The 10,766-nt window shown below is 40.8% G+C and overlaps 1 protein-coding gene and 1 long non-coding RNA gene across 3 annotated transcripts; both read right to left on the minus strand.

Moving 5' to 3' along the window:
• Positions 1-824: 824 nt before the first annotated feature.
• On the minus strand, positions 825-4,925 carry LOC114823851 (cellulose synthase-like protein E6). Of its 2 annotated transcripts, none has more exons than XM_029099407.2 (8): positions 4,534-4,925; positions 3,716-4,034; positions 3,452-3,592; positions 3,228-3,359; positions 2,607-2,819; positions 2,271-2,495; positions 1,832-2,179; positions 825-1,446 (listed from the first exon to the last, which is right to left on the minus strand). In XM_029099407.2, exons 1-8 carry the CDS (start codon positions 4,827-4,829, stop codon positions 901-903), a joined length of 2,220 nt encoding a protein of 739 aa, XP_028955240.2. In that variant the 5' UTR covers positions 4,830-4,925; the 3' UTR covers positions 825-900. The 2 variants fall into 2 exon arrangements, with proteins under 2 accessions (XP_028955240.2, XP_028955241.2); XM_029099408.2 differs by having other exon boundaries at positions 3,716-3,987; positions 4,534-4,830.
• Positions 4,926-8,569: 3,644 nt separating this feature from the next.
• LOC139194369 (uncharacterized) lies at positions 8,570-8,996 on the minus strand. Its single transcript, XR_011579095.1, has 2 exons — positions 8,886-8,996; positions 8,570-8,820 (listed from the first exon to the last, which is right to left on the minus strand). It is a non-coding gene; the product is annotated as an uncharacterized lncRNA (long non-coding RNA).
• Positions 8,997-10,766: the final 1,770 nt, after the last annotated feature.

Here is a 10,766-nt window from a genome sequence, read left to right on the forward strand (position 1 = left end):
TCCATTGCCAACTGGGGGCAAATGGAGATGGCCTTTCATGAGGAGTTATATCGGGTGGAACTTGAAATGACCATTAATGATCTGGTGGAAGTAAAGCAATATGAATATAAGCCTACAGAGGATTTTTTTTTATGAGGTTCAAGAATACCAAGATGAGATGCTAGTTCCCAATCAACCATGCTCAACTCATAGCCATTGCCCAGAAGGCTCTGAGACAACCCCTGAGAAAGAAGTTCTATGATGTACAGTTTAACGAGCTTCAAGAGCTGGTGATTGCGACCACTAAGTATGAGAAGTTGTTGGTAGAAGAACAACGAGTGAAGCATTCATCTAAAGTGGCCCGTTTTTATAAAAGCAAAGCACCAATATATCAGCTAGAGTTTGAAGGCCTAGAGGCAGGAGAAAATTATAACAGCGTGGGAGAAGGGATAGAGTTGTGTGCTGTAGAGATGACCACTCCTTAGACTTGAGTAACAATGTGACCTAAACTAACTAATTTAGACGTCGATTGAACAGCAGCTTTGGCCCTAACTTTCTCCATTTCATAACACCTGTTACCAATTGGACTCTAAACTCTTTTCTTATTGTAACGGGGTAGCTAATCGCCTTGCGATGTTTTCTTTTATTACGGAAATTTGATTCACATCATGTTATGTATTTTTACACTCAACTTAAAATGTTAACATGCGTGTTTCTACATTGGACGCTTGTCTAATTCCGCATTCTTATTTTCTACTGGATATCTGGTACACCATGTACGATGTGACCTCATCAGTGGCAGTACTGCCTCCTGGTGATGGACTTTCTAATTATAATATGTGGTGTTTTAGGAAGAATCAATATGGAAATACTAGTTCATAAACAATGCCTGTTCATTAATCTTTCAGCTAGCTAGCTTTCCTAGTAAATAGGCATCAGGCATGCCAGTGTAAGCAACAAAACAGACTTGAACACGACAGACGATGGTATATGACCCTTATCGCTGCGGAAGAAGAGCGCCTGGTACACCGGTAAGTTGATCATGACCAATATGCCACAAAGAAAAACTTGACTGATCAACTGCTCTGAAGCTTTGGAATCTATATCCATGGCAACCCTCTTTGTTCCCCATACTAAGCTCATTAAGTTTAGCAACGCTGATGTTGCCAAGACGGTATACAAAATGCTTGGACTTCCAAATTCCATGACCTCCTGCTCATACCTCTTTGTCACATCCTCTGTCATCACCTTATCAGTGAGGGCAAAATCTGTTTCGGATAGCCCCAATTGCCTCTTTATGGTATCGAAGAAGGCGAAAAAGTAGGACGTAATTCTTCGGAACAGCCACATTCTTTGTAAGTTCCACCATGCTTTGAGTGAACTACCACAATGGAGGGCCTCAATTATGCTGTAAACATTCTTGGCTACAAAAACATAAGTAAATGCTAGGAACCATGGACTTGACACCTGAAAACATCAATTAGAAGCAATCAGTTCAACTCAACGAATTTAAATGACCTTCATATGAGTAGCTCGCCAATGACTATTTGGTCTTCTAGCACTCAGTCTCCACTTTGTAGGAGGAGGTACTGAGTTCAAATTTATATCCAACAATTGTTGAATAAAAGAAAACATATAAAGGGAAGTGATATTCCGCTCATCCTTTTCTCCCATGCAATTTCTATTTATTTATGGTCTTTCGATTGAATCAATTAAAGCAGAAGCAAGTGACAAAAATCAACAGAGGTGTGCAGAAGGAAAGAGTTGTGTGGAAATCATTTTTCCGTATAAATAACCAGCTCGTAAAGGAAATTCATCCCTCCAACATACAAGAAGAGTGAGATTGAGGTACCTTTGGGAACAAGGGAATGCCATGGAGCAAGCAAAGAGGAGGAACAGCCACATAATACATAGTTGGGAAGGAAAGTGGTGCCCACAAAAGGTAGAGACAATATCCCATTTGGGCACCCAACTTTATCTTTCCATGCCCATATATGAAAGGGCAATACTTGGAGAAAAATATCTGAAACATGCCCTCACACCACCTTTTTTGTTGAACAAGTGCTATATCCAAAGTATTTGGAGAAATACCTAGAAACCCTTTTCTCTCTGGATTGTAATAGATCGACTTCCATCCCCTACATTGAATCGCCAAGCCAGAAACTATATCTTCAACCGGGCATCCATACATCAGTCCCATCTGCATATAAAAACAACATATATTTCATCGTGATATTCGGGTCTAGTATTCGGAAACAGGGAATTGCGAAGAGAAAGAGGGAGAGAGAGACCTCTTTTCCCCATTTAGTACCCTTTTCGTAGCTACAAGTGATAAGAGTTTTTGCAGATTCCTCCAACTCTTGGATACTTCTGTCAATAGTATTTTGGCCCTCTGTGTTCCATTGTCCTCTATAATCCTTGGAATACTTCTTTCCGAAAAGACATTCTCTTCGATGGAAACATCCGGTGCCACAAAACAAGGCCGCGCCATATCCACCTAACCCAGCAAGCTCAACCTTTATGCATGACAACCCAAACCAGAACATGTTAGTCCAGCAAAAACCATGAACCTTTCTTTACTAATAATTTAGAAGTGCAAAGCTACAACTACAATCTGTGTCTCTCACCGCATTAATTACAAAACATCCACTTCCATAGATATCGTCCTTGGTGAGATTGTTATAGTTTTGTGGATGTTGCACGAAAGCAATCTCGTGGCCATACTTGCCGTCCAAGAAAAAGCATAATGCCTCTCGTATTGAGTCTGCGTTGTTTGCATACATGTCACAGTCCAGGAGGAGGATGAAGGGTGCCTTGCTTATTTCTGATGACACTCTCAGCTGCACAACAACAAAAAATAACCTTTTTCAGTTTGCATAACACAAAATTTTAGTAAAATTTATATTGGAAGAGTTAATGGTTTTTAATCAAACACAAATTTGCCTAAAACGAGAAGATCCATTATTAGTGTCTATAATTGATTTCTTCCGTGTAGTCGTAATCGAGAGGGCCTCATTGGTGAGCGCTACAAGATCTCACCGCCAGTGTTCATCCTTATTCCTCAGCCAGGATCTAACTCTCCATGAAATTCATAGTTGTGCTCAATTTCTCATGCAGCGAAATTCTCATCAGTACAAGTCAAGTGAGAACATATGAGGGTAAAATATACACAAGTTATGCGCAGATACAAATTAAAATTAGTAGGAGCAATGTAGTTGGAACTTGGATGTAAGGAAGCTAAAGCTAACCAGTGCATTCACAGCTCCTGCTTTGAAGTTGTGAGGCTGTTGGGGTCTTTTTTCTCGTGACACATACACCATTGTTGCCAACCGGCATCCATCATTATCCACGGCGTTCATGTCTCTTCCATCCGTTATAATCTTCAAAAGAAACGAAAGGGACAGGGCAATCAAACAAAAAAGAGTGACAAAAAGTAATGGGCAAAGATCAGTTCATTCAAAGAATTGCATACTTGCACAATTGGCTGATGATCATTCTTTGCTACTTTGAGGTTCCACTCTGAGAACCCTTTGTGTTGCATCTTTGTTTCTTCGGGAATCTTGCCCGTTTCAACAGCAGATTCAATCCGATTCTTCATATCTTCGTAACGTTTCTTTGAAAACATATATGTGTGAGTCAGTTAGTACGTTACCTGGATGTCCTATCTAAAACAAAGAAAACTGAAAACGAAATTGTCACCTAACGAACTCTATAGCTACATTCGGCATTTTTTTACCTTGATTTCCAACCATTCCTGACCATACTTTATGTCATGCACATCAGAGTGCAGGGCAAAGTAGGCCTCTGGAGACCTTGGCTCAATATTGAACTTTTTACAGAAGGGAATCCAGTACTTAGCGAAACTGGCGGCCTCTAAGAGCGCGTAGAAAGTGAACTCCGAACCGCCATCATCAGAAACATAAACATTCAATTTCTCAGTTGGATAATTGTAGGCCAGGACTGATAACAAAGTGTTGACCACCAAAGTTGGTGGCTCCATTTTGGGGTCTGCAGTGCATATAAAAATGTCAACACCTGGTAACTTGTCCTCATATCTGCAAAATATTCAAAGAAATATAATCTTTATTGGTTAGAAAATCATAACTGCACTCTTTCATGTTTTACGTTTTTATTTTTTACGGCGTTTTGATTTAATTATTCAAAGGAGAATCAAGGTAGAGAAACAAGAGAACTGCTGGTGCAGCAGGAGAAAACATGAGCCTAGAAATCACTACCCTCTATTTAGAAAGTTTTAACGAAAAACTTTCAATACAACTTTTTACAAAAAATCATATTTTATCTTTTTCATTAAAATTAAAAAAAAATTTGAACTTTTTGTTAGAGAAAAGCAATTTCCACACATCATTTTTCTTTACATATACGCTCCTATTTGTTTATAACACTTGAATCATATAAATCAAAGAAAAACCAGACGATTGTCCGAACTAAACAAAGTGCTCAAAAAGAGAAAGATGTGTGCGAAGATTATTCATCTGTTTTTAAACCAACTGCATACTATTAACTGTATGAACTTAAGATGGAGGGGTAGCAAACCTGTGAGAAAGCCTGTCCTTGAAAGTTCGACGATAGGTAACGTCCCATCGGACAGACTGAGTTATAATCCAGTACAGGCTAAACCAGAACTCAGCTATGAGCATGCCAATCCAAGCCCATCTTCCTGCCTCTCCTGGTTTTGGGATGTTTGTTACTCTATACACCCATATCAAACATATACCCACCAATATTGTTGACGCAAATACTCTATATATACCCCTAAACTTTGCAGTTGTGCTCTCAAACAACGGAAGACTACTCTCTTCTCCTTCTCCACCACTCTCCTGCTTGCCCATCTCTCTGTTTCTTCACCCTCTCTGGTTGGATGAAGAGAGTTGGTTCATTTGTTTATGGATATGGATCGTCTGCCCTTCCCAATTCATATCCTCCCATGCCCTCCTATTTTTGTGGTTACGATTAAGCCACGTCAACGTTTTATATTCTAATTATTTTTTGTCTTATTATTTTTATAAAAGAAAATCAATATAAAATATTAACGTAGCTTAACCGTGACCACAGAATATAAAAGGGTATGGAAAATGTATGAGATGAGAAGGGCAGACAATCCAAGTCCTTTGTTTATACATATATGTATAATATATACATTTAAAGTAAAATAATGCTGACGTACCAAACAGTCTTTACATGATGACGATAATTGAGTAAGCAAGAAGATTAAATTTGTAGACAGAATTTTATAAACTAAATGACATTAAAATTGAAGATTAAATTATTACTTAAGCATTGATAAACGTGCATATTTTCTATTGGTGACACATCATTAGTTTACAAATTTTGTCTACAAATTTTGTTTCTCTAGTTCACTCGATTGAGTATGTATGTTTGAATATGCGGTTCTGATTCACACCAAACAAAATAATGGTAATGCTATAGAGACTAAATTAATAGACAAAATTAAACTAAATGTTGATGCACAAAATCAGCGAGGACTTTGGTATAACAGAAAGTGTCAGGTTTGTGACATTCGCTTGGTTGCTTCGATCACTAGTGAAGATAAGTACGTAAATGAATAGGGACAGGGAAGCAAACATAAGATGTACGTGGGTCACCCAGATCGGCTAGAGGAGTTCTCATTAATTGTGAAGGGTTTACACAAATACATAGGTTCAAGCTCTCATTTTGTGAGTTCTAGTGAATAGTTTAGTACAAAATGACATTCGAGATTATTGTGGGAGAATGATCCTTATTTATAGAAGAGAGTTTCTAGTTTTGTTCTAACATTGACACGTGTCGTGTTGTGATTGGCTTCTGATGTTGACACGTGTCGCGCTGTGATTGGCTTCTGATGTCGACACGTGTCGCATTGTGATTGGCCTCCTGGTTGAAGGGAAGCTCTTCTGGGTCCTTGACGGTATAACGTTGACCGGTGCTCAGTAGTTTCGGGATTGGTCAAGTATGGATGGGATTCTCCCGACGTTGCTTTAAGAAGTCTCGACAATCGCGATAGACAGCTTCTGATCCTTCCACTCCTTCTGTGAAGATGTGCTTTCCTCTACTCCTTCTGCTTCGGGTTGAAGCAGCTGGGTTGAGAGAAGTCTCATGTTGATTATCACATTGATGTGTAGCTCGATCCCTATCAGGGATGTCCGTGTTGGATATCGGTGACCCTCCATGTTGGGGGGCATTCAGATGATTGTTGACCTCAGCAGGGGCGAGGAGCTTGTGTGCTTGAGCATGCCTAACCTCGTGAAGCATCTCGAAAAGTTTTTCATACTGCTCCTGGAGGACCTCGTTCCTTATCACTATCTTGTTGTTCTGAGCTTCTAACTCATCGACTTTAGCTTGAAGAGTAACTCTATTTCCTTCCTGCTTTCGTTGCTTCATACTAGGTCCAATGGGGGTGTCATTCTGTGTGATATGGCTTCTTTCGCTCCTCATGTTGGAGAGAGATGTTTGGCCAAAAGAAAGTGTACGAGTGGTGGAAACCAGCTTAACAAAGCTGAAGAGAGTGGGAGTAAGTGTCTTTCCCACAGACGGCGCCATATATTTTTTTTATTTTTTATTTTTTCGGAAATTCGAAAATTAAAAAATCCGGAAATTTGAAAATTCAAAAAAAAAAAAAAAGAGGAAATTGGAAATTGGGAAATTCAACAAAGCTTCATCAATGGAACACAACTACAATCCTCAAAAGCTTCGCACTATCTTCATCAAGATAGTGTGAAGCAAAATAAATTTATGGTGCCAACAAAAGCTTCATCAATGGAGGACAAATATCAATCTCAAAAGTTTTGCACTATCTTCATCAGGATAGTGTGAAGCAAAATCAATTTATGGTGCCAACAAAAGCTTCATCAATGGAGGACAAATATCAATCTCAAAAGCTTTGCACTATCTTCATCAAGATAGTGTGAAGCAAAATCAATTTATGATGCCAACCAAAGCTTCATCAATGGAGGACAAATATCAATCTCAAAAGCTTTGCACTATCTTCATCAAGATAGTGTGAAGCAAAATCAATTTATGATGCCAACAAAAGCTTCACCTATAAAGCTTCAACCCCAAAGCTTCACCTATAAAGCTTTAACACCAAAAGCTTCACCTATAAAGCTTCAACCCTTCAACACCAAAGCTTCACCTATAAAGCTTTAACACCAAAGCTTCACCTATCAAGCTTCAACCCCAAAGCTTCACCTACAATACAAAATTTCAACACCAAAACATATAAAAGCTTCACACACTCTTCATCAAAATAGTGTGAAGCAAAATCAATTCATGATGCCCAACAAAGCTTCAACCTCAAAGCTTCAACCTCAAAGCTTCACCTACAAAGCTTCAACACCAAAGCTTTTAAATATATATATATATATATATATATATTTGTTGATGCACAAAACCGGATGGTCTTGGTACAACGTAAATCCGACCGTGAATCTGCATGAAATGTAAATGACACAAGAGTTATCGTGGTTCACCCCAAGGTTTGGGCTACGTCCACACTGAATATGTATTTATCTGAGAGTATTTGTGAGAGAAGGAACTCTGTGAGTGAAGAGCTTTGAGAGGGGGTGAGAAGGCTCCAGAAATTGGCCTCCGAGAGTGAGAGTGAGCTCTCCCCTAGAATAAGGGTAGGAGTCCCCTTTTATAGAATAAGGGGCTCCTCCTCTTTTACAAAGTATGGGCTTTAGTGTGAGGCCCAAATACAAGGCCCAAGGCCCAAATATACGAGGCCCTAAATATGGTATAAACAGTAATCCCCCAAGTCTTCAGTCAAGAGAGTCTTTTGGCTGGAGACTTGAAATTCAGTCCATGTGTGGGCCGAAGTAACTGATGCTCGATATGAGGCGGTGCCCAATCTGAAATGATGCTCAACTAGAAGTAGCACATGCTGTGAGGCTGCTCGGCTCGTGGCTTATGTTGCCTTGGTTAGCTCGACTTGCGGCGTTTGAAGGTGAGGGAGTCCCTTTTATAGAATAAGGGCTCGCTCCTCAATACATGAATGATGGGCTAGAGTTGATGCTCTCTAATGATGGTGAGGGAGTCCCTTTTATAGAATAAGGGTTCACTCCTCAGTACATGAATAATGGGTGCTCTCTAATGAAAGTGAGGGATTCCCTTTTATAGAATAAGGGCTCACTCCTCAATACATAAGTGATGGGCTAGAGTCCCCCAAATATTTTTCATGAGGCCCAGTTGAGGCCCAATATATGGTACATAATGTAGTCCCCCAAGTCTTCGGTCAATAGAGTCTGTTGGCTGGAGACTTCAAATTGAATCCATGTATGGGCCGAAGTGGCGGTTGTTCGGAGGCGGTCTTTGTAGACCATGCACTGAAGCTTTGTAAGTGAAGCTTTGCAAGTGAAGCTTTGAAGCTATAGCTCTGTAAATGAAGTCTTTGAAGCTAGAGCTCTTGTAAATGAAGCTGTTGAAGCTAGAGCTCTGTAAATGAAGCTTTTGAAGCTAGAGCTCTTGTAAATGAAGCTTTTGAAGCTAGAGCTCTTGTAAATGAAGTCTTTGAAGCTAGAGCTCTGTAAATGAAGTCTTTGAAGCTGATTGACATGAATGATGCTCATGAATGTTTATGTTGATTGACATGAGTGATGCTCATGGATGTTAACATGAGTGATGCTCATGAATGTTAACATGAGTGATGCTCATGAATGTTTATGTATGATTGGATGAGTGATGCTCATGAATGTTTATGTATGATTGACATGAGTAATGCTCATGTATGACTTGAAGTACTGGGCGTACTTTTGATCACCTGGTTGGTGGTAATAGCGGCGAGTTGCCGAATAATTGTGGAGTACTGGGTGTACTTTTGATCACCTGGTTGGTGGTAATAACGGCGGGTTGCCGAATAATTGCGGAGTACTGGGCGTACTTTTGATGACCTGGTTGGTGCTATTTCAGGCCTATGGGCCTTTGCCCTCCACAACATGTCAGCCATTTGTTTTGGGCTTTTCCTTTTTTTTTTTTTTTTTTTTTTTTTTTTTTTTTTTTTTGACCCTCTGATGGGGTTTATACATATTACCCTCTGATGGGGTTTATACATATTACCCTCTGATGGGGTTTATACAGATGTCTCCGAAAGATAATAAAAATAAATTACATCATTCGGGTGAGGTGTTTATTCCTTGCTTTTGCAGTGTTTTTCTGCTGCCCTCTCTCTATATCTTCACCTGGTAAGAAATCATAATAATAGAAAAATCTTTTGCTTTTCTCTTTTGCTTTTGTTTTTTGCTTTCTCTTTATTTTTCTTTCTTTTGGCAGATGACAGACAAGGGAATAATCTTTTGCTTTTGCTTTCTCTTTCTGCTCATTCTCTGTCCACCCATGTTCTATGGCCTTGGAGACCATCTGACTTTAACCTTTTAATTGCCATTGCTTTTCTTGCTTTTCTCTAAAATGACAGCTGCTTGGTATCCATAGCTTTTATGACTCCAGTTGGTTTTAACACTGATATTTCCGTGGTAATAATTGCAGCCAAAGTGACAGCTGCTTTCTGCTTTTCTTGTTGATGAATGCCTCGAGAAATTGCTGCTTCGCTCCTGGCAAAGCAGAATGTTTGTGGAAGACAGCAATAAAGAAAGCTCCTCCGTTTTGATCATGTGGGACTATCCTCATGCAGCGTTCTAATGGAAAATCAGAAACTTCCTCCTCTTGTTCATTGGCTACAGTTGCATGATCATCAGTTGATTGCAATGCATCTTCAACATTTCCACCATTCTCATGCTTTTCTCCCACTTCCATACTATCATTTGCGTCCATTTGTTCTGTAAAGCTTTTTTTTCAGAAGGAAACATGCTTGTTTGCGGTAGGCGAACCGGCCCTTCGAAACCAGGTAAGGGTCCAGGCGTTCTGGCAGCCGCTCGTGATCTCAGCAAGGAGGAGGAGAGTGAGGATGGCGTGGGCCCCATGGCGGACGGCGTAGTAGGTGGTAGTTCAGATCGTGGGGTTCAGGATGACTAACTACAGCTTTCTCACACTCTAAAAAACCATGGATCCCGAAATGGGATCTGAGAGCAGGCAAGCTTAAAACTGGGAGAAGATGCACCTGATTTCCATCTTTTGCACACTGAAGTAAGGTGGAAGAAGGCAGATGTTGGTAGTCTCGACAGCATCATTTCGAGAAGGTCTTAACCCATCAGACCCGAGAAATGCAAACGGGTCGTGAGAGTTGTGGTGGCAGAGATGCAGGGCGAGCCCACTGAGGGTGCCAGGCATGCCTTGGACGTCCTTTATTCTCACTCTGAGAGCGTTCTGGGCTGTCGCTTTAGTCGTGGGCGGGGCCTCTTCTGGATGGACCAACGGGTGGCTTACATACATACAAAATCTCTCTGCGCACCCAATCTTTTGGTGACTGAAGCTTCTTGTAGTGCTGTCGGCGGAGGTCGGCGAAACATTGAGCTGATCGATCGTGTCCTCAAACAGGTCCTCGCAGACGGCCAGAGCTTTCTCCAGGCGGGCGTCGTTGACCCGGTTCATGACCCGATCTATGACCCGAGAGTGCGGACCTGGTCCATGGCCTGACCCATTCATCATCTTCGTCAGGTTCGAACGCTTCCCAATCTGCCAGCGAGTGCTTAGTGTCGATCCGAACGAGATCGATGCCCCGCGATCGGGCTAGGTCGATCAGCGACCCTGGGATGAAGCTTTGCCGCTTTTTAAGTTTGTCGGACGAAGAAGGTTGGGGTTGATATCTGGCGCTTCAGAAACACACGGAGGTGAAGAAGTTTGGGGTTGATCTGGACCGTTCGATTTGTATCTTTACA

Source organism: Malus domestica, chromosome 03 (assembly GCF_042453785.1).
Source record: "Malus domestica chromosome 03, GDT2T_hap1".
In the NCBI taxonomy this organism is placed as follows: domain Eukaryota; kingdom Viridiplantae; phylum Streptophyta; class Magnoliopsida; order Rosales; family Rosaceae; genus Malus; species Malus domestica.

Coding starts and splice junctions, on each gene's coding strand:
- LOC114823851 (XM_029099407.2), bottom strand. CDS start 4,829: ATGGGCAAGCAGGAGAGTGGTGGAGAAGGAGAAGAGAGTAGTCTTCCG. Junction 3,593..3,715: donor AGGAATGGTTGGAAATCAAG/GTAAAAAAATGC, acceptor ATGTTTTCAAAG/AAACGTTACGAAGATATGAA. Junction 1,447..1,831: donor GCATTCCCTTGTTCCCAAAG/GTACCTCAATCT, acceptor TGATGTTTTCAG/GTGTCAAGTCCATGGTTCCT.